General features: G+C 51.8%; 1 protein-coding gene and 1 long non-coding RNA gene across 6 annotated transcripts; one reads left to right on the plus strand and one right to left on the minus strand.

The window, feature by feature from the left end:
- Positions 1–1757: 1757 nt before the first annotated feature.
- On the minus strand, positions 1758–9504 carry LOC135966496 (uncharacterized). Of its 2 annotated transcripts, XR_010579817.2 has the most exons (3): positions 9079–9504; positions 7868–8199; positions 1758–3480 (listed from the first exon to the last, which is right to left on the minus strand). It is a non-coding gene; the product is annotated as an uncharacterized lncRNA (long non-coding RNA). The 2 variants fall into 2 exon arrangements; XR_012421002.1 differs by lacking the exon at positions 7868–8199.
- AMER3 (APC membrane recruitment protein 3) lies at positions 8936–21315 on the plus strand. 4 transcript variants are annotated; one of them, XM_065525320.2, is made up of 3 exons: positions 8936–9070; positions 14320–14414; positions 15285–21315. In XM_065525320.2, exon 3 carries the CDS (start codon positions 15304–15306, stop codon positions 17887–17889), a length of 2586 nt encoding a protein of 861 aa, XP_065381392.1. In that variant the 5' UTR covers positions 8936–9070; positions 14320–14414; positions 15285–15303; the 3' UTR covers positions 17890–21315. The 4 variants fall into 4 exon arrangements, with proteins under 4 accessions (XP_065381392.1, XP_005572871.3, XP_065381393.1 ...); XM_065525321.2 differs by lacking the exon at positions 8936–9070 and adding an exon at positions 9404–9748; XM_005572814.5 differs by lacking the exon at positions 14320–14414.
- The last annotated feature ends 1916 nt before the right edge of the window (positions 21316–23231 follow it).

A 23231-nucleotide genomic window follows, 5' to 3' on the forward strand; every position in this document is an offset into this window, starting at 1 on the left:
TCACTGAGAGGGGCTTAGAGAGGGGACACAGGGTCCCAGGGTGAGGAGTCTGGGAGGAGGCATTGGCATAGAGCTGGAAGACTGTCTCGGATCATTCTTGCTGCTAGAGCAACACGCCACAGCCTGGGCAAGGTATATGTAATATTTATTTCTCACAGTTCTGGAGGCTCAGAAGTCTAAAATTAGGGCACCAGCAGGTATGATGTCTAGTGAGGACCCAGTCTCTCTGTGTCCTCCAGAGAGGACAAATGCTATGTCCTGACACAGCCAAAAGGACAGAATGACAAAGGGGGTCACATGCTGTGGGAGGCCTCCTTGATAAAGGCCGTCTTCCCACCCACAGTGAAGGAGCCTCATGACCTAATCATCTCCCCAGGGCCCCACCTCTCCATACGACTGCGCTGGAGATTATATTTCTTTCTTTTTTTGAGATGGAGTCTCGCTGAGTCTCCCAGGCTGGAGTGCAGTGGCGTGATCTCGGCTCACTGCAAGCTCCGCCTCCTAGGTTCACGCCATTCTCCTGCCTCAGCCTCCCGAGTAGCTGGGACCACAGGCGCCCGCCACCTCGCCGGCTATTTTTTTTTTTTTTTTTTTTGTATATTTAGTAGAGACGGGATTTCACCATGTCAGCCAGGATGGTCTCGGTCTCCTGACCTTGTGATCTGCCCGCCTCGGCCTCCCAAAGTGCTGGGATTACAGGCGCCGCCACCGCGCCCGGCCTGGAGATTACATTTCAAGAGGAATTTGAGAGGGAGCACAAACATTCAAACCTTAGCAGAACCTAAGTGTGAAACAGGAAGTAAGCCCTGAGTCCGCAAAAGAGCCTTCCTGTGTTGAACCGTGGCTGGTGGAGAAACTCAGCCGAGACTTTGTGAGCGTCAGTCAGTCACTGTGTGGATTTGCACCTCAAAGCAGAAAAAACCCTCGCTTGTAAAATTTGATTTTTGTTTTTTTTGAGACGGAGTTTTGCTCTTGTTGCCCAGGCTGGAGTGAAATGGCGCGATCTCAGCTCACCGCAACCTCTGCCTCCCGGGCTCAAGCGATTCTCCTGCCCTAGCCTCCTGAGTAGCTGGGATTACAGGCACGCACCACCAGGCCCAGCTATTTTTTGTAACTTTAGTAGAGATGGGGTTTCACCATGTTGACGAGGCTGGTCTCAAACTCCTGAACTCAGGTGATCCTCCTGTCTCGGCCTCCCAAAGTGCTGGGATTATAGGCGTGAGCCCCTGCGCCAAGCAGATAAATTTTAAATTTAAAAAGTGATGCCAGATGGGTAGAGCTCCTAGAAAACTAGAGGAAATGAATTCCAATGAAGGAAGTCAGTCAATCCCAACTAAAGCTTCAAGAAATTCCCACAGATAAAGTTCAAGGTAATTGGTCAGCTCACTGTGAAAAAAAATGTCAAAACTCACAAAGAAATAATACAACAGAGAACCAAGAGAAAAAGCAGAATCAGACCCAGACTTCGGATCAGACACAGAATGTGAAATAAGTTTAAAGGGCTTAAAGAAATAAAAGAGAGACTTAGAAATATGAACAATTAATGAGACACTATAAAAATTAACAGGGGAACGGATACATGAACAACACTTTTAAAAATGCATTATATAGTAATTGAAATTAAAAACTCAATGGACAGCAAAAAAGCTGCCACAAAAAAAAACTGAGGAAATATAAGATATATCTAAAGAAATTATGCATAACCCAACCAAATAATAAATCAAAAAGATTTAAAAATATGTTTTGAAGAGGTAGAGTCATGGAAAGGAGATTGAGAAGATTTAATATAACTAGATTCCAAGAAGGAATAATAGGGAAATGAAGAAAAAGCAAAATTTGAAGAGATAAAGCCTGAGAATATTCTACAATTATTTGAAGGTGGTAAGCCTCAGATCCAGGAAGCAGTTGGCCCTAAAAAGGGATACATAAAAAGAAATCTGCAATAGACATGTTACCAGGGAAGTTGGAAGCAACAGAAAGAAAAGATTGACTATTTACAAAAGATCAACAAATAACCGATGACGGGTATGTATCGTTCAGAAGATGAGCAAATCACCCGGTGACCTTTCACGTTGTTAGTTATCTCTGCTAAGACCTTTTTCTGGGCATTGGAGCATCCTCAGTTCATTCCCAGGATAGGCCAGGAGTGCGTGATGCCTACAGCCCTTGGCCCATGATGAATGTTAAATATATGGCCCACCTTCCTTTCTCCAGGTGTGGATAACTCAGGAATGCTCTAGATAGCTTCTTGGAGCCTCACAGGGAGACGGAGGGCCAGCCCCCGACAGAAGCAAATGGCCTGATAGTGTCCCCATCCGCTGCCTCAGCCCCACTCACTGCCAGCGCTTCCTGACATCACATCCCAAACTAGTAAGCACCCACATCATCAGGGCCAGCTTCTGGGGGAACCCAAACAGGACAGGCTCCAGCACAGCAGCCTTCTGCACCCCTCACCCTCTCAGCAGGCCATTTTTCCTAAGGAAGCCCTCCTTCCACCTCATTCTTTTTTTTTTCTTTTTTTTTTTTTGACAAAGTATTGCTCTTGTTGCCCAGGCTGGAGTGCAGTGGCACGATCTCGGCTCATTGCAACCTCTGCCCTTCGGAGTCAAGCAGTTCTGCCTCAGCCTCCCCAGTAGCTGGGGCTACAGGCACGTGCCACCACACCCAGCTAATTTTTTGTATTTTTAGTAGAGACAGGGTTTCAGCATGTTGGCCAGGCTGGTCTCCAATTCCTGGCCTCAAGCGATCCACCCGCCTTGGCCTCCCAAAGTGCTGGGATTACAGGCATGAGCCACCGCATCCGGCCCACCTCATTCTTTTTTTTTTTTTCTTTTTTTTTGGAGACAGAGTCTCGCTCTGTATCCCAGGCTGGAGTGCAGTGGTGCGATCTTGGCTCACCACAAGCTCCGCCTCCCGGGTTCACGCCATTCTCCTGCCTCAGTCTCCCGAGTAGCTGGGGCTACAGGCGCCCGCCACCACGCCTGGCTAATTTTTTTGTATTTTTAGTACAGATGGGGTTTCACCTTGTTAGCCAGGATGGTCTCGATCTCCTGACCTGGTGATCCACCTGCCTCAGCTTCCCAAAGTGCTGGAATTACAGGCATGAGCCACTGTGCCCAGCCCGGCCCACCTCATTCTTTAGAGTCATGGCCTGGCCGTGACACCAGCCCCCAAAGGCATGGTGGCCAGGTCTGTACATATCCAGCCCATTCCCTGCATAGCAACCCCAGGAAGAGGGGTCCCCACTAGTGACTTCTTCTGAGGAAAACAGTCATGCAGGGTGAGAGTTTAACCAAGGACATGAGGGATCTGCTCAGCCAGCAAGGCTCAGGGCAGTTGGGGCAGGCGTCTGCCTCTTCTTTCAGTGGACTGCAGGGGCCCAGTGAGATGATGTGCATGGACACGCTGCAGACTTTCCAGGAGCGTATGCTTCTTCACACACGAGCCAATGCTGGCTGCACATCCACTATGCACACAACACTGTTGGGAAGAAAGAAGAGCAGTCACTCGACCCAAAGCAGAAGCAGATGACAATGATTGTGACAATTATTACAGCAATGATGCGAGTAGGGAAAAGCAAGTTGTAACTAAAATCATAGGTAAAAACTACGTGGAAGACATCAGGAAGGGCTAGAAGGAAGTTAATGTATGTGAAGGCACTTGCGCTTTTGGGAAGAGGGAGGGTATATTATTACCTCCTAGCCATCAGGAATTTTTCAGCTCCATTATAATCTTATGGGACTAATTCTGTCGTTGACCAAAACGCCATTATATAGCACATGATTCTGTGTGTGTGTGTGTGTGTGTGTATTGTATGTGTGTTTTTAGTTTTTTTTTTATTAATCATGTTGGTTTATAAAAATTAGAAAACAATCACAAGGCTGCTCATAATTCCACCACCCGAATACGATCTTTTAAATATTTTAGTATATATTTTCAAGTCGTTTTGTTAAATATATTTATTTTACAGAATTAAAACCAGATTATATGTATTTTTTCTATGCTGCCATTTATTTAGAAACATTTCATGAGTATCATTTCATTTCCCAGGTTATAAAATATGGTGTCCAACATATTTTCAATGACTGCATAATTCCCCACTATATGGATGTAACCAAAATTTATTTAACCATTACCAGTTTGGGGGCCAGAAAACTATACTCTGTTTTAGACTGCATTATAAGCAATGCCATTATAAGCATCCTCAAGGTTTTTGTACATCTAATGGTTTCCCAGCCTCTTAGCCACTTTATTTTTCTCCATAACTAACCAACCATCTTGTTTATAACCAACTTACTATACATTTATTTTATTGCCTATCTCCCTCGATCAAAATCTAAGCCCCTTGAAGGCAGAGCTTTTCATCTGATTTATTCCCAATGCCAAGTACAGTGCCTCGGATGTCATAGTCACCAAATAAATACTTGTTGGATGTGGATGGATGCATGAATGGATGGATGGATAAACAGAGGGATGACATGAGAGAAATACAGAATATGATAAAATCCTGGAAAAATGGGCCAACAGAGTCAAATGCTTTAATGGAGGGATTAGGGAGAGGCAGGAGTTTGTGTGAGTTCTCTTGGTTCCAGAAAACTGTTTGTGCTTGTGGATGCCAAGTGTGGGTGGGGTTGGGAATCTACGCTACGTTCGTCGGCCAGGGGCTCTTTCAGGCCCCTCCCCCTCCCCCTTTTGAAGTAGACCACCCCCAGGTTCAACCAGTTTCAGACTCTACCATTTTGCTAACCCAAGCCTTTTTTCTTTTTTCTTTTTTAAGACGGAGGTTTGCTCTTGTTGACCAGGCTGGAGTGCAATGGCGCGATCTCGGCTCGCTGCAACCTCCACCTCCCTTTGTATTTTTAGTAGAGACGGGGTTTCATCACATTGGTCAGGCTGGACTCTAACTCCTGACCTCAGGTGATCCACCCGCCTCTGCCTCCCAAAGTGCTGGGATTACAGGTGTGAGTCACCTCGCCTGGCCCCTAAGCACTTTCATAGGTTAAATGAGATTGTGCCAAATAAACTGTATTTCATTATTTTTTTCCCAGTGTTTAAGGGCATAGTTGTTAATAAGGGTGATAAAAACAAGAAATATAACTAAGCCAGAGAGCCTCGACATAAAATTTTAAAATAAAAGGGTTTGGGCCGGGCGTGGTGGCTCAAGCCTGTAATCCCAGCACTTTGGGAGGCCGAGACGGGTGGATCACGAGATCAGGAGATCGAGACCATCCTGGCTAACACAGTGAAACCCCCTCTCTACTAAAAAATACAAAAAACTAGCTGGGCAAGGTGGCGAGCACCTGTAGTCCCAGCTACTCGGGAGGCCGAGGCAGGAGAATGGCGTAAACCCAGGAGGCAGCGCTTGCAGTGAGCCGAGATTGCGCCACTGTACTCCAGCCTGGGCGACAGAGCGAGACTCCTTCTCAAAAAAAAATAATAAATAATAAATAAATAAATAAATAAATAAATAAATAAATAAATAAAAGAGTTTGAATGCTTACAAAAATAGGGACAAAGCTACAGTAATCCAAACAGTATGGTACAAAGACAGACAGACAGACAGATAAAATAGGATAGAGAGCCCAGAAACAAACCCTCAGATATTTAGTCAAATGATTTTCAATATGGATGCCAAATCCATTCAATGGAGAAAGGACAGTCTTCTCAACAAATTATGATGGGAAATCTCAACAAATTATGATGGGAAATCTCAACAAATTATGATGGGAAAACTGAATAGTCATATCAAAAAATGAAATTGGACTCTTACCTTATGCCATAAACAAAAATTAACTAAAAATTGATCGAAGAGCTAAAAGTATGAAGCTTTTAGAAGAAAACCTAGAAAATCTTTGTGACATTGGATTTTGCAATGATTTCTTTGATATGGCACCAAAAGTTCAAGAAATAATACAAAAAAATAGATAACCTGGACTTTATCAAAATTAATGAAAGCCACTCATCAAGAGTGACAAGGCAATCCACAGAATGAAAGAAAATATTTGCAAATCATCTATTGGGTAGGGGATTAACATCCAGGATATATAAACAACTCCTAGAACTCAACAATAAAGACAAACAATCTAATTAAAAATGGAGAAAGGACTTGAATAGATACTTCTCCAAAGAATATATACAAATGGCCAATAAGCATATGAAAAGATGCTCAGTATCATTAATCATTAGGAAAATACAAATCAAAACCAGAATAATATACTACTTCACAGGCATCCTAATGGATGACTACTATTTATAAACGAACCAAAACACTCAGAAAATAACATGTTGGCAAGGATATGGAAAAATGCTCTGCATTGCTGGTGGGATGTAAAATTGTACACAGTGGAGAACAGTATGATAGTTCCTCAAACAATTAAAAACATAGAAACCATATGACTCCAACACAGCACTTCCATGGTTTATATTCCAAAGAACCAAAAGCAGGAACCTAAACAGATATTTGTACATTGCTGTTTATAATAGCATTATTTACAATAGCCAAAGGTGGAGCAACCCAAAGGGTCCATTGACAGATGAACGGATAAACAAAATGTGGTCTCCACACACAATGGAATAATATCCACTCTTAAAAAGGAAGGCTATTCTGACTCATGCTACAACATGGATGCACCCTGAAAACATTATGCTAAGTGAAATAAGCCACAGAAAGACAGACACGTATGATTCCACTTCTGTGAGGTACCTAGAGTGGTCACAATCAGAGAAACTAGAATAGTGGTTCCCAGCAGCTAGGGGGAGAGGAGAATGAGGAGTTTTAGTGCTTAATGGGCACAGAATTTCTGTTGGGGTCAGGAACGTGTTTTGGCAATAGACTGTGCTATGCTTGCACAACAATGTGAGTGTAAATGTCACTGAACTGTACACTTAAAAAGGGGTAAATGGTAAATTTCATATTATGTATATTTTACCACAAAAAAGAAAAAGAAACCAGCCGGGCGTGGTGGCTCAACCCTGTAATCCCAGCACTTTGGGAGGCTGAGGAGGGTGGATCACCTGACACTGGGAGTTTGAGGCCAGCCTGACCAACATGGAGAAACCCCGTCTCTACTAAAAATACAAAATTAGCCGGGCGTGGTGGTGCATGCCTGTAATCCCAGCAACTTGGGAGGCTGAGGCAGGAGAATCGCTTGAACCCGGGAGGCAGAGGTTGAAGCGAGCCAAGATCACAGCATTGAACTCCAGCCTGGGCAAGAAGAGCGAAACTCCATCTCAAAAAATAAAATAAAAAAATTTTTTTAAAAAGAAAAACCAACTGTTCACTGTTTAGAAAATATGAAAGAAAGAAAAGTTTTTAAATATTGAAAATTTTAAAAGAAAAAGAAACGGCTCAAAGCAGTAGGTCTGATGGTACCCACAAATGCAGCTGACCTGACTGGCACAGTGGACGGCCAGTTCATTTGTGCCCATAGAAAACTCTTTGGCCTGCCAAGAAAGCAAGGGGTGGTGTGGCCAGAAGGTCTGAGACCCTGGGGACAATCAAGTGACCAGGAAGCTAGTTCCAGGAAAGAAAAGGTTTACAGCCACTGCTCAAAAACACAGATAAGAAATCTAAGTCAATGTATTGTAAAAATAAAATGTAAGTTCACATTAGAATAATATTTAAGAAAAATCATTCAGTGGTATCTGAACTGGGTAGCCTAGTGTAAAAGATTTTTCCAGGGGTCCTTGGGGAAGACCTGATCCTACATCTTGGAGAAATAAAAAATTTAAAATATATATTTTCATGTTACCCAAAAGTTAGGGGTGTTTGAAAACTCTCTGAAATGACAAAGTAGAAGAGTTGGAACGGTTTGCACTAGCCGAACGATGACCATATAAGCATCGAATATGAGCAACTATCACTCACTGGAAGAAGCTGAATCTGTAATTATCCTCAAAATTACATGATTTTGGCCAGGCACGGTGGCTCACGCCTGTAATCCCAGCACTTTGGGAGGCCCAGGCGGGTGGATCATGAGGTCAGGAGTTCAAGAGCAGCCTGGCCAAGATGGTGAAACCCTGTCTCTACTGAAAAAAAACAAAAAACAAAAATTAGCCGGGCGTGGTGATGCACGCCTGTAGTCCCAGCTACTTGGGAGGCTGAGGCAGGAGAATCACTTGAACCCGGGAGGCAGAGGTCGTGGTGAGCCAAGATCTCGCCATTGCACTCCAGCCTGGATGACAAGAGCGAAACTCCATCTAAAAAAAAAAACAAAACATGATTTTATAAGAAACATAAAAAGATCCTTAAATGCAAAAGGGGAAAGCGTAATAAGGGGGCTAATGCTTACTAATTTTAACAAGAGGAGGACAGTGGGGTCTGGGGGAGTCCTACCCCTGACTTTGGGTGTAGGTGGCAATAAGGCAGAAACCACCTTGTGTCCTACCTAAGAGAAAGAGGGAACTCCCACAGCCAGGATCTGCCAAAAAAAGGTCAGGACTACCAACAACATGGGCGAGGGGGCCTCTGGGGTCACGCTGTTAGTCGCTGCGTAGAAAGAGGGCTCGAATCTAAAAAATGCAAGAAGGTAGGTCACCCAAGGGTGGGGAAGGTCCTGGCTGGAGGATGAAGGGGCCTCTTGGCTCTGGGGCAAGACGATGTCAAGGGGAATGACAAACCAAACCAATCCAAAGCCAGGGGACTCTGTGTCCTGGGTTCTCGGACAAGGTGACTGGGAGGGAGCCCACCAAGCTCAGGGAAAGGCCTGGCCTCCGTCATCCACCTGACCTCTGCCCTCCTTTCAACCTCAGCCTCAGCGTGGACCCGGGAGTCCTGCGTCCTCTCGTCCTGCTCCGCCTGGGCACACCACGGCCGCGAACCTCCTGCTGGCATCAGCCCCTCCCCAGCACCGGCTGTGCGCTCCCGCCCCGCCCCCCGCACACACCCGCGCCCCACACTCCCGGCACTGCAGCCTGAGCCTTCCTAGAGTTACTTAATCCACCCCAGCCCCAGGCACTGAACCACGCGTGCAGACCCCTCGTCCTCAGTCCTGCGGAGAGAGGGTCCCCACAGCATTTCTGCTCCTCCCCCAAGACTGCGGCAGGGCCCAGCACCAGCAGACCCCACACAGTGAGTACCTGTAGGGCAAGTGCCTCTTTCGTTCTCATTAATAATAGTCAGCTCCCTTCTCCACGGGAAGACCCTGCCTTGCAGCCCCAGCCTGGCCTGCCCCTTCTTGCAGGCCCGCTCCGAATCCTGGGTAGGACTCGTGACGAGGCTCCGGGTGGCCGAGCCCTTCCGCGAGCGGTGCGGTCGGCTGCGCTGGCGCTCTGGGTTGAGGGGGAGGGGCTCCCACACCTGTGCGCGCCCGGGAGCGGGGACAGCGGCGGGGGCGCCCTGCGCACGGGGGCGAGGGGAGACGACTGCGCCTGAGGGAGGCACAGCCGCAGCCGGGTGGGAGGCAGAGACACCGAGAAACAGAGACCGGGCGATACGCACAGACAAAGCCGGCCCGAGCGCGGCGCAGGAGGCTACAGCCTGGCGGAGCAGCCCTCACCACCCCTGCGCGCCAGCGCCGACGCCCTCCCCGGCCCGCCCCTCCCGCCGGCCTCCAGAGGCTTAACCCTAGCCTGCCCGACCCCGCGGGGCCCCTGGAGCGGCGGTGGGTGGGTGCGGGCGCCGGGCCTCCCCCTCCAGGCCTCAGCGCGCGGCGCCGGGAGCTGACCGTGGTGCTGAGCGCGGCTCGCGCTCCGACGCAGTGCCCGACCCTGTGGCGGCCGCGCCCTGCTGCACCGCCGGCCCCCTGCGGTAAGTCGCCAAGGCCCCGAGAGGCTGCGTCGGTCCCCGCGGATGTGGACCCTGGGGGGAGGGCGAGGATTGGGGAATTTGGTGCGTTCTCTGGCGCGATGGACGGGCTGAGTGCAGGAAGCAGGGTCGACACCCTCCACCCAGTGGTGCCCGGCGCAGTCAGGGGCCTGGGGGCGGTGACCCTTTAGGTCCGGGCTAGGGAAACGGAGAAACCGTCCGCCCGCGGATGCAGGAGTTAGGGAGAGCCAGTAGGGCTGTGAGGCCCATCTCCTTGCCCCTGGGCAGTCCAGAGGCGCCCTCTGAGGAGGTGGGCCCTTTGTCTCCCCAACGTGGGGGTTGGGTGGCTTGGTGGTGCTCTCACAGCAGATTCTATTTCTGCTTTATTCTCCATTCCCACCCCCCACCCCCCCTCCCCAGAGCACGGTCGCTTTCCCTCCCCACAGTGGCCCTCACTCCAGCCCTCCCATGACAAGGCAGACTACTACTGAGAACGCTGTTGCCCCATAGCTCTGCCTCCAGCCCAGTTTCCAGAGGTTACTGGGCCTGCGCTTTTTTATCACCATACACTCCTTTGTATCTCACTGCTGCGACTTTCCTACATACCAGGGAAGGCGTAGAAAATACCAAAACTATTAGCCAAACGTTTTATGTCTCAAGGCGTTTCTGTGGCATGTGTATTCCTCCAGGGTTTTTATTTTGCTCCATGAAAGCAAACACCCAGACACTTCCATGTTAAGAAAGGAAAGACAGGCACAGAATTACCTTCTCAAAGTAAAAAGGAAAAGCTGGGCAGCTAAGCCTGAGTTCGTCATGTAGAAAAGCAACCAGTATAATAACTTCGTTTGCCCAATTTGCAATAAATTCATGTCTGTGTGTGCCGTGTAAAGCACTGTGATGGGAGGTGCACAGATACAGGAGTTTCTGCCACCACCTTCTCTCCCCTAAACCCTGCTTGGGCTCCTAACTCGCCTCCGTATCTCCACTGTCCATTTTCACCTGCATCTTTGAAAGTGAGAATTGGCCCCTGTCACTTGCCCTGGAAGGCTGGCTCACCGTGGCTTGCAGATAGAAGCACGGCCCTCACTGAGACCTCAGGTCAGGTGTGGTGTGCGCAGCCCATCTCCAGGCCTCATCCCTCTGGCTTGCTGCTCTGGCCACTTGAGCCGCTCTGGCCACTGGAGCTGCTTTCAGATCCTTAAGTATTCTCCTTCTCTTGTGCCTCGGGATCTTTCTGAAGCGTGTTCTGTCTGCCTGGAATATGCGTCCAATGTCTTTTGCCTGGCTGTCCTCTTCTTTTAGGGTTTGGTTTAAATATCACATCCCTGTAACAGAATTACTTAAGTAAATACATTGTGTGGTATCTGTTCCCATGGAACTTGCAAGTTCATCTTAGAGATGAAAGACTCAGCCCAGGGCCCTGGTGTCACTGAAACCTGTCTTAGAAAACAATGCACATAGGCCGGGAGTGGTGGCTTACACCTGTAATCCCAGCACTTTGGGAGGCCGAGGCGGGAGGATCATGAAGTCAGGAGATCAAGACCATCCTGGTCAAAATGATGAAACCCCATCTCTACTAAAATTAAAAAACAATTAGATGGGCTTGGTGGTACGCTCCTGTAGTCCCAGCTATTCAGGAGGCTGAAGCAGGGGAATCGCTTGAACCCAGAAGGCAGAGGTTGCAGTGAGCTGAGATCATGCCACTGCACTCCAACCTGGAGACAGAGCAAGACTCCATCTCAACAATAAAAAAATAGGAATAAATAATAAAAGAGAAAATGATACACATAATAAAAAAATTAGCTGGGCGTGGTGGCACACACCTGTAGTCCCTACTACTCGGGAGGCTGAGGCAGGAGAATCACTTGAACCCGGGAGGCGGAGGTTGTAGTGAGCCGAGATCCGCCACTGCACTCCAGACTGGGCGACAGAGCAAGACTCTGTCTCAAAGAAAAAAAAGAAAGAAAGAAAGAAAAAGACAAAGAAACTAAAAGAAAATGATTCACATAAACTGTATCACAGAATTAAAGTCTCAGAGTCTGCATCCTGTTTAGGGAACTTAGGTGTAAACATTTGACTCAGATGTCTCAAATATAAAACAGTGCATTTAATTAAGTAATAGCTCACCGCCTGCTATAGCTGGAGTCCCGGAACTTAAAAGAATTTTCAAGCTCATTGGGGAGTGAGACCAAGCACCAGAATGAATAGTTGGTGGTTGCTGAGCCCCGCAGACAAGAAGGCACCCAGAGGGTAGGGACAGGTCTGAGCCCTCCTTGGGGGAGGGATATGGCACTTGTGGGGTGGACCTGTCATGTTTCTTGCTGGGGTTCCACTGACGGGTCTTTAGCCACAGGGTTACAAAACAGTGTGTATTTTTGCAACTGAGAACCTGGGCACATTTGGCCTCTGCCCTCAGGCAGTGACAAGGCCAGCATCTGGCTGTCCACATAAATCCCACTCTGCCCCAGAGAACTGTCACAGGAGTTGACTTCTCAGCCTGCCTCCAGCCAAGCAGTGGGCCCTCCAACCACCCAGGGAGTTCCCACCCCCATCATAGGTCACACATTTCCAAAGAGACAGGTTCCAATAAAATATTTTAATACGGATTTGGACTGGACCGAACACAGACTAGAGTTCATGGGATGCTCCAGTATTGCTGCGCCTCTGGCTCATCATTCTGTGTCCTGTGTTATTGTCCTGTCTCTATGTAAAGTGCTCAATCAACTCAGAAGATGGGCTTGGCATTGTTAGTGTCACTGAGTCCGGCCATCTATAGCAATGACAGCTATTTTAAAGGATCATTTTTCAAGTTCAGAGTGGAGTGAAATTTCCAACTGTTCATGATTTTAAATCAGTTGACTGTTATGAGAGCTGAGAAACTGGTAGTTTTATTTATAGACATCTACATCAGATAAAACATTTGTGTTCTTGCAGTTGCAAAATTCTGCACACAGTGAAATAATCCTTGCTGTGCCTGGCTGGAGTTATTTCCAATAGAATGTCAATCAAGATTTTTTCCAAAACATAGAAAAGACTAAGGGAAATAGAGATCTCATCATGAATATTTCCAAAATTTCCTGCCATAGGAATTATTATCACCTTCAATTATAATTTTTCTAAATTTGTGTGAGCTACCCTTCTTGCTTTTAATTTTCACTTTCATTGTGTTTTACAATATTTTTCATGAAAACACATTTATTATTCTACTTTTAGATTTCCCACAAAAGTGTCTGAGCTGTTGGTTTATAGACTGTCAGGTTCGGAATCAGATAGACCTGGGTTCAGATCCCAACTCCGTCACTTAACACCTGTGTGACGTGGGTCAGTTCATTGACTTCTCTGAATCTGAATTTATCCTTTGTACAACGGGGGTTACAATCGTTTGCCCCTCATACGGTGATGGGCCAAGCTGTCCATCTGGTTAGGTGGGTGGAACCAAGACTCCAGCCAGGGTCATCTGAGCCACAGCTTGGAGAGTAAGCCCTGTGCTGTGTGCGGCAAAGCCTGGCAGAGCTGGGGAGGCCTTATCACGGCTGCAAAGGATTGTGCCAAGTGGAAAGTCTGCAGGTGCAGGGTGGGTAATGCTTAGGCATGCACCATCTGGCCTGAGGCCGAAAAGCCAGTGTGGCTGCTCAGGGCACTCTCCCTCTGCCCAGGGTGCCACCAGCAACAGCTGAGCTGCAGCCACAGCCCAGCCCAGGTTCTGTGGCTCTCCTGGCATGGTGCCTGCTGCTTCTCATCCTCCAACCAAAAGTCTGAGGTGCTCCTCCAAGGGGAGGAAGCACTTCCCTCAGGTGGGAGCGGGTGGAGGCTGGTCGGCTTGACCCTGCCAGCCCCTGCAGTGCCAGCTCTTCCACCCCTTCCCATCTTCTTGGCCTCAACGTGCCCACTGGGCTATGAGGCAGCCCCTCGCCCCTCTGGGTCCTCATGAAGAAGCATTTCAGGGTCTCTGGCAGGTAGCTGCAAGGCTTACTTGGGGTGGGGTGTGAAAGACACACAGGCTGACGGAGCCCCAGGTCATGTTCATGCCTGCTGCAGGCTTCCTCACAGCCAGGAGCTGGGGGATCAGTGCAGGGCTGCCTCTGGGTAGTCCTTATGGAGAGGCGAAGGAGCCAGCCACAGTTTCTCCCTGGCCAGGACTGACTGTCAGGCCACTCATTACCAAGACAGGTGGAGACCCTGGCAGACAGGGGTGTTTTGGGTGAAAGGAGCAGGCTGAGTCCAGGGCCATGAGGACATGGTGAGGGGAACAGAGGGGAGGGGCTCAGTCTGCCCTCCCTTCCTGGGTACTGAAAGTCTCCATAACACACCCCAAGGCAGCATGTTTTAAACTAAACCCTAGCTCTTCTTTCACCTTGGCTCAGCTCCCTCCTCCTCCCCTCATTTCCCTCCTCCAGCTGTCCAGCACTGTCCCTGCCTGCTTCTCTCTCCCTGCTGTCGCTGAACCCTGGCGTTCTTCCCTTTGGAAGACCCTACTACGTTACCCCTGCAGCCTCCATCTGCCTTGCTCCCCATCCTCAGTCCTCTGGCAAGTACTCTCTGCTCATAACTCGTTTTTTCTGTCCTCCACTCAGAGGTCAGATGCGTGGCCCTAGACCGCCAACTTCATTAAAGTCCCTGCTTCCACCCGCCCATCGGAAGATGGCTGTAGCTCCCCACTGATTTCAGGGTAAGGCCGGATGCCCTAGCTGGGCCGGAACAGTCAGTTGGCAAGCACTGCTGCCACCTGTCCACCTCCATGCCCAGGGCGGATCCCAGGACCCTTTCCCACTGAACACAGACCGGGCATCAGAAACCTTCTCTGGATGGCACTGCAGGTGTCAGTATGCCTCAGTGATGTGTGCACAAAAGGTGGTGGCTGCCTACCTTTGCAGCCCTGCCTGCCCACCCTGTGTCCCATGCTCACCTCCCACCACAATGCTCTGGTTCCTCTCTGTCCATGCTGTGCATGCACCGTGAGGTGCTGGGCTGTGTCTTGCCTGATGGCCTCTGTAGATGGAGTCTTGTCCACCCCGCCCCCCACAGGCACACAATCCTGGAGTTTGCATTGTGCACGCCCCCACAGCCCCAGCTGAGGGCCAGCTGCCTTCAGCCCAGGAGGCAGGCAGGCGTGGGTGTCCCTTTAGCTGCCTGATGAAGGAGGCAACTGCTCTAATTGGATCCTCCACCCATCTACTCAGAAGGGCCATGACACACACTCCTAAGGACAGGCTGCAAGTACACTAAGGAGCTGTGTGTAGAATACCGGGCACTCTGCACAGAACACGGGAGTCTGAATGGGCCAAATGAGCTAAAAGGGGGATTGGGAGAGTCAAACACTCATGGGTGCAGCAATCACCAGGCCCCAGGCAGCTCTCATTTGGCTCCTACTGTGTGCCATTGTCTACAGAGGCAAGAGCAGTGAGTGGGCGTGGCGGGGCTGCTGCCCTCTTGCTCCTCCACCTGCAAGGAGGCCCCTGCAGAGAGTGAGCTGTGTGAGAGGGGTAGGCAGGGTCTTCCAGAGTCTGTGATACTGAGTGCCTCCTGCTTTCCTCCACAGCCGCCGGGGCGCTGGCAGCATGGAGCTGAAGAGAGGAAAGACCTTCATCAAGTCCAGCCTGCAGGTTTCCCATGAGAAACCCCCGGACCCAGCGGCCGTGGCGCCAGCCAGGGAGGGGGCAGGCCCCTGGTCAGTCCTGCCAGGAGGGCAGCAGAGGCCCCACAGTGAGAAGGACCCCCAAGCCAGCCCCAGTGCCCAAGAATACGACAGATGCCCCAACAGAGGGGCACAGCCAGACCCCAAAGGGGGACCCGCAGCCCTCTGCGGAGCCACCTTCAAACCGGTGCGAAAGAGCAAGACTCATGACAGCGTGTCTGGAGCAGGCAGGGCCATGGCTGCCACAGGGCAGTTGGTGGGCAGTGCAAGCTTCCCGGGCTCCCCGGGCAGCCGGCACATGATCGACTACCGCCACTTTGTGCCCCAGATGCCCTTCGTGCCGGCTGTGGCCAAGAGCATCCCCAGGAAGAGGATTTCCCTGAAAAGGCCCAAGAAGTGCTTTCGGAACCTATTCCACATTCGCAGAAACAAGACTGAGGAACTGGCCTCGCTGGCGGCTGAGGGGAAAGGTCTGCCCTCTCCAGGGGACCCATCAGACCCTGGGGGCCGGCAAAGCAAAGCCTTCCTCCCCCCAGGTGAGGGGCCGGGGCTGGACAGCCTGTGCCAGGACCTGTCGGACAGCGAGCTCCTAGCCGATGCATCCTTTGGTCTATGCAGGGCCCTGTGTGAGGACGTGGCCTCACTGCAGAGCTTTGACTCACTCACGGGTTGTGGGGAGGTCTTTGCGGATGATAGCTCGGTGCCATCCCTGGAGCTGAATGAGGGCCTGGAGAGCCCAACCCAGGCAGCTCAGGGCCTGGAGAGCAAGGTTCCCAGGGGCCCCCTCCAAGGCAGTGTGGAGCAGCTGGCCTCGCCCGCGCAGAACGAAGCATCTGACTTCACCAGGTTCTGGGACAGTGTGAATCGCTCAGTGCGGCAGCAGCAGCGTGCCCTGCTAGGCCCATGGCTTTCGGGCCCCCAGGGCACAGACAGGGACCAATCCCGGCTGGACACAGCTGGGCTCGCGGAACTGCCCCTCTGCCCCTGCAGGGACCCTCGCAGCGGCTCCAAAGCCAGCTCCATCGACACAGGCACCCCCAAGAGTGAGCAGCCCGAATCCGTGTCCACGAGTGACGAGGGCTACTATGATTCCTTCTCGCCAGGACTTGAGGAGGACAAGAAGGAAGCTGAGAGCCCAGGCACTCCTGCCGCCACCTTCCCACGGGACAGCTACAGTGGGGACGCCCTCTACGAGCTCTTCCATGACCCCAGTGAGGGTCCTGTTGGCCCCAGCCCAGATGATGACCTGTGCGTGTCTGAGAGTCTGTCAGGGCCGGCCCTGGGGACGCCACTGTCCATGTGCAGCTTCCGAGTGGGGGCCGAGGAGAACTTGGCCCCAGCACCAGGCCCCGACCTGCTCAGCCAGGGCTTCCTACAGAGCTCCTGGAAGGGCAAGGAGTGCCTGCTGAAGCTGTGTGACACTGAGCTTGCCATCACCATGGGCATCGTCAGCTGGCTGCGTCGAGGCCCCACGCCCCGTGCCCCACCCACCCCTGGGCAGCCTGCAGCTCCATCTGGTCCCCAGGGAGCCCCCAGGGCACCCACAGAGAAGTTGGGGGGCAGGGAGGGCCTGGCCTCAGATGCAGGCGGGGCAACAGTTTGCTCAGCACCCAGCAGGCAGGAGCTGTGGGCACACACGGGCACCACAGACCTGCTTGCCGGAGAGAGCAAGGCCCTCGGGGTGGCCACACAGGGGACTGGCACACTGTCCAGGGATGCCTCTCGAGAGGAAGGGACACGAGGTCACTCTGAAGACTTGTTTTCCTCTGTGGAGTCTGCAGCCACTTCGACAACAGATACTTCCAGTGAAAACAAGGCCCCAATCCCTTCTGCCTGGCCCTGCTCCCAGAAGGAGCCTGGGCCACCAGGCGTCCTGGGGTGTTTCCGAGGCCCCTGGAGGCCAGGTCACGGGGCTGGCACTCTAGATGCAGAGCCCATGCTGGCAGGCTGTGTGGCCCGTGCGGCAGCCCTGAAGATCAGCTCAAACGACCAGCCCCCGGCCGCATGGCCTCCAAGGCAAGACGTGGGCAGTGGGCTCTTTGGGCAGCGCCGGGCCAGGGACCTCGACATTCTGGAGCAGAAACAGTCCAGCGGCTCCCCCAGCATGACCACTGTCCATGGCCTACCCTACTCGGCCAGCACACCGGACCAGAGGTGTCGAGATCATGTCCAGGACCTGAGCTGGCTCAGGGTGGAGCCCCCCGGGCTGGGTGTCCAGGCCTGGGCCTCTGTGGAGGACCCGGCCCTGCAGCTCAGCACGGCGGCTGTGGAGCAGGTGGCATACAGCAGAAAGCTGGACTCTGAGCCCCCATCAGCCCCTGCTGCCCAGTGGAGTCCCCAGGGCCACCATCCAGAAAGCCTGGGCCTCACTTTGAACCGCCAGCGGGAAGGGGGGGTCTCTGCAAGTGCCCCAGAATGCCGCTGCAGCCTCCTGGCCCGTGAGGGCCTCCTCTGTGGCCAGCCAGAAGTGGGGGCCTCCAGGCCAGCCGTGGCGGAGCCCCATCTGTAGGACAGGCTCACAGGCACCAGGAGCTGCATGTGTCTTCGTGACCGCTTTCAGGAGAGCCTAGGACTCAAGTCTCTATCTTTTGTCCCTGATGTGGGGACTGTGTTGGGGGGAGGGGGTGGCAGGACTCAGGCATGCGGAGGGTAGCATGTTCATGGGGAGGCATCCTTGCCTGAACCCACCAGCTCAGGCAGCCCGCCGCCCCACCACCAAAGAGAGCGTGAAGCTGCGGCTGCCTCACCGCTCCTCATGCAGGGGGCTGGGGAGGGGCGGGGCTTGAAACCGATGGGAAAAAAGAGCTGCACCTTGTACATGGGAAGCAGAGAGCCAATGAGTCTGCCTGGGGATTGTGTGGGAATCCCGAAAGACACAGTCCCAAATGCCATAGTCCCAAGCGTTGAGAATCCAAAATATTAAAATTACTCTAAAATCCAAAAATCACAATCCCAAAATATCTAAATCCTGGAAATATAATTCTGGGAATTTTTTTTTTAATTTTTTAAAAGATATTTACATTTTAAAAGGATTTGAGAAACAGAAAAACAACAGAACACATCATTAGCCACTTTACACAATAAAATAGGCAATAATACATATTTTTGCAAGCATAAACACTCAGGTAAATACTAATGACAGTTACACAGGTGTGAGTTATTAGCAGACAAACTATATTCATAAACAAGTCAAAATGGGAAATGTATACATGCACGTCACTATGCTTGGTAATTGCGTGCACCCGGCTTGATATCTGCAGTCACGTCATGACCAGCAACCCGTCTTTTGATGAAGTCAGTCTACGATGCGTCACCACCACACACGCAGTTGCCCAAAGAGCGGAGATGGCAAGAACTTTCATCTCTCACAAACACAGATGTACAAAAATTACATCTCTTCATTTATGGAGGAAGTTTTGATGTTTTTACACACAGGCACAACGCTTACACACACAGTCAACCTGGGATGCCGGCAGGGTGGCTCAGGACGAAAGCCTCAGGACCCAGGAGGGCCACGGGTGTAAGTCCCAGAGTCCAAAGGCCAGCGAGCCTGGAGCTCTGATGTCAAGGCAGTGGAAGAAAAGGCTGTCCTGGCTCTGAGAGAGACCAGTTCGCCTTCTGTATTTGTTCCCTCTGGGCCTCAGCAGATCGAATGCTGCCCACCAACATTGAGGGTGGATCTTCCCCACCTAGGCCCCTCAGACTCACATACTCATCTCTGAAAACACCTCACAGCCATGCCCAAAATAACGACCTCTAGGTATCCCTTAACCCAGTCGAGTCCACACCCAAAAGAAGTCCGCAGGTCCACCCCTTGTCAACCTGGCATCCATCTGCATCCCCTTCAACCATTCTCAGTCTCCAAATAAAGCCCTAAGCAAGGTCGTAGCTCCACCCAACATGATGCCACTATCCCGGGATTGTGATTTTCAAGACTTTAGATGTCAGGGATTTGAAACTTTAGAGATTTGTGTCTTTCACTATTTCAATGTTGGGGACCAGTGCTTGGGATTGTATCTTTCAGAATAATGATCCACACTTGTGTGAGGACTGCGAGGCTCAGGATGGGAGACAGATGGGGGAGCCGACCTTAGGAGGGCCCACTGAACCAGCCTCAGTCTGGCCCCAGTCTGGCCTACTTGCTGCCCCAGGATGGGTGGCTACAACCTGCTGAGGGCCTGAAGGGCGCTCCTCAGGAACACTGTATTACCCTGTTTTGTGTTGCTATAAAGGATAACTGTGACCAGGTCATTTATAAAGAAGTTTATTTGGCTTATGATTCTGCAGGCTGTACAGGTATGGCACCAGCATCTGCTGCTTTTTTTTGTTTTTTCTTTCTTTTTTTGAGACAGGGTCTCACTTTGTCGCCCAGGTGGGAATGGGAGTGCAGTGGCACGGCCTTGGCTCACTGCAGCCTCTACCTCCTGGGCTCAAGCAATCCTCCCATCTCAGCCTCCCAAGTAGCTGGGACTATAGGCGTGTGCCACCATGCCCGGCTAATTTTTCTATTTTTTTTGTAGAGACGGGTTTTCACCATGTTGGCCAGGCTGCTCTCAAATTCCTCAGCTAAAACGATCCATGCGTCTCAGCTTCCCAAAGTGCTGGATTACAGGCGTGAGCCAGCCAGCATCATGCATCCCTGTGCAGCCCTGCCAGGGCTGGCTGGACCCTCCTACCCTTGTTGATGGGCAGTGCTGGATTGTCACGAGTCATCCCCTACAAACAATGATTTCCCTCCACTTGCACTCTCTAACTAGAGCCATGGATGGCCAAATGCTCTTTGGGAAGAAGCCAATGGATTCTCCTCAGCTCTGCCTGCAAGTAAAAAGCCTTTTGACTCCACCCCCTCCACGCTGTCAGATTGCCATTCCCCTTCAGGTAAACTTCGAATGGGGATGTGGACCTCACTCCCCAAAATGTCACAACATACATGCAGCACCCCAACATTCAGAACCATGAAGGGCGAAGGTGGCTGATGTCTGTAGGAGGGACAGGTGTCCATCCTGGCCCAGTGTCAGGCCAGCAGGTGCAGGGACAGATGGGCCATCCACATTCTCCAGGATTAGCTTCTACCTCAACCAGCACATCTCAGCAAGATGCCAGGATGGGGCTCCACAGGCAGCCGTGAAATGGGTTTCTGGAGGAAAGACCAGCACAAGAAAAGGGGTCAGTCAGGTCGCAGGCAAACTGCTAGGGAAATCCCATCTCATGCAGGGCTCCCACCAAGAGGAGCGTGCGTTGTGCTGCCCTGGCTCAAGAAGAAGGCAGCACGGGATCTGCAGCTGAGGGTGGCCCTCCCACCAGGGGACGCTGATCCGTGCCTCTCCTGACTGCCTGACGCTTGGTCTCTGGTGGCCCTCTCTCACAGGGCTCCCTGAGGCCTGCAGCGAACGGGGCACAGGCTGCACGTCACAGGTTCCAAAGTGTGCAGCAACTTCTGACCAGGCCCATCCAGACCTGGAGCCCCTGTGGAGCCACATCTGAGCCCTCGTCCCGAGACTCATACACAGGACCACAGCAGCATCACCGAGCCAGGCCGGGGGCCCAGATCTGCCTACCTAATCCTTGCATCAACCGCAGTGCAGTTGTCAGCCCCGTTTTTCAGACCTGGACACGGAGGCACAGGGTGCTGGTGTGACTTGCCCACAGTTAGTGTGTGAGGTGATGGGTTTTGTCCCCTCCCAGCTCCAAAGACCCTGCTCTTCCTCAGGCTCCAGCACCTCTCACTGAGCTCCTGCAGGGAAGTCCCCACTCAGAGCCCTCAGCCCTTCCTGCTTTCAGGCTGCAGATGTCAGAGCACCCTTGGGTGCCAGCCACAAGTGCTCCTCTGGCAGGCTGAGCCCCCAGCGGGAGGCTGCCCTGACTCAACCCCAGCCCGGGGCTTTGTGCTGCCCCTGAGGGAGTAAATCCTTGTTGAAAGAATGAAGTGTCAAAAGGTTGTGTGTGCGTTTCTGATTTCTTGTTGACCATGAACCTTGTGTCTGGAGGGTGACTCTGACCTGAGTGCCAGCCACCTCCCCCCTGGCAGAGACAGAGCACTCCCTTGTGCAATGCTGTGATGCAGGGACTCGTGGTGATGGAGAGCCCAGCCAGGCCCAACAGGCTGGGAAGGGCAGGAATCCAGGGGGTTAGGGAGTGGTCAGGAGGGCCTGGGATCCAGAGAAGGGCAAAGCGTGTCCAAACCCCGGGCCATGTGGAGGCGCGGTCTACATTGACCCGGCGGCAGGGCCATGCCCCCTAGGAGGACCTGCTGGCCTCGGTTCTCCACTTGGGTGCACTACAGACAACCCCAGAACCTCAGATTCAAATTCAGCATCTGGGGCTGGGGTCCCAGGAGCGGCCTGCTAGGCACCCTGCTGGAAGATGGAGGGGGCGGTGTGAGCTCCCTCAGGGTGATCTCTCTCTCTCTGCACCCCGCCCTCAGCCTGTCTTTCCCGGCAGGCCTCAGGATGACCCACTGTGGATAAAGAAGGGAACTTCAGGCCAGGCGCGGTGGCTCACGCCTGTAATCCCAGCACTTTGGGAGGCCGAGGCAGGCGGATCATGAGGTCCGGAGATTGAGACCATCCTGGCTAACACGGTGAAACTCTGTCTCTACTAAAAAAATACAAAAAATTAGCTGGGCATGGTGGTGGGCACCTGTAGTCTCAGCTACTCAGGAGGCTGAGGCAGGAGAATGACGTGAACACGGGAAGCGGAGCTTGCAGTGAGCCAAGATTGCGCCACTGCACTCCAGCCTGGGTGACAGAGGGAGACTCGGTCTCAAAAATAAATAAATAAATAAATAAATAAGGGAACCTCAAGCCCAGCTCCCGGGACACGTGCCTAGCCCAGTGCTGGGGCGGAAGAGGCTGGCTGGGCATGTTCAGACCTCCCTGGTCATTTCCAGCCCTCTCGTCCACACATGGCTGTAGAGGTGACCGCAGGTTTCCCCACGTGAAATAAAATCCTGAAGTCGGTCCAGTTGTCCTAAGCTCACAGCTGTTCACCCAGGGTCCCAGAGCCCCACAGGCTGTGGAGAAGGGGTTTGCCCAGGGGACTGTGCACTGGAGCTTCCAACCACCATATTGTGCTGGGAAGCTGGGAACACTGGGTAGGGCCAGGAGGGAGAGAGGGAGGAGGACAGGGAGGACGGGCGGGAGGCGCTGGAAAGGAGAAGTGGCGAAGGCCAGCGCAGGTCAGGAGAGACTGCAGACTACATCCCAGGATGCTTCATGTCTTTCCTGGTTTCCTATTTTATTGTCTGGAATGGGAATAAATACACGGGCTACAAAACTCAGAAGGCTCAGCAGGGAAACAGTGGAAGTGGAATCGCCATCCTTCCTCCCTCAGCCCTCTGTTGTTACAAAATTAACCCACTCTGACAAAAGACAAAATTGCAACAAATTTCATTACAGCTCTAACTGGCTTTTATTTGTGATTCGTGAATGTGGTAGCCTCCATTCTACAAAACAGAATGACAGCTGCTCCAGGCAATGGCAGAACACTGGGTTTTGTAAGGTGGGGGCAAAGAAACACTAACAGGAGAGAAGCTGATCAGTTAACAGCAGGCTCCTTCAGGTGACTGCAGTGTAAGGGCTGAAGCAGAGGGGCTTGCTTATCACACAGACGTCGGAAGACAGGAATCTCTCATTTCCAGGAAAAACTGGTCTGTTTTGGAATCTCTCTGCTTACTTAAAGTTTCAGTTTGGTGATGTGGCATTTAGCACGAGTGACTGCATTGGGGTTTGGTCTGGTCTGTTGGGACGTGGGGCAGGAGCTCAGTCCAGAGCCAGGGCCACCTGGGATTGTGGTTTCACAACCCTGACCACACCCAATCCAAACAGCCCCAGCGCACAGCCCCCTTCCCTC

Source organism: Macaca fascicularis, chromosome 12 (genome assembly GCF_037993035.2).
Source record: "Macaca fascicularis isolate 582-1 chromosome 12, T2T-MFA8v1.1".
Taxonomy (NCBI): Eukaryota; Metazoa; Chordata; class Mammalia; order Primates; family Cercopithecidae; genus Macaca; species Macaca fascicularis.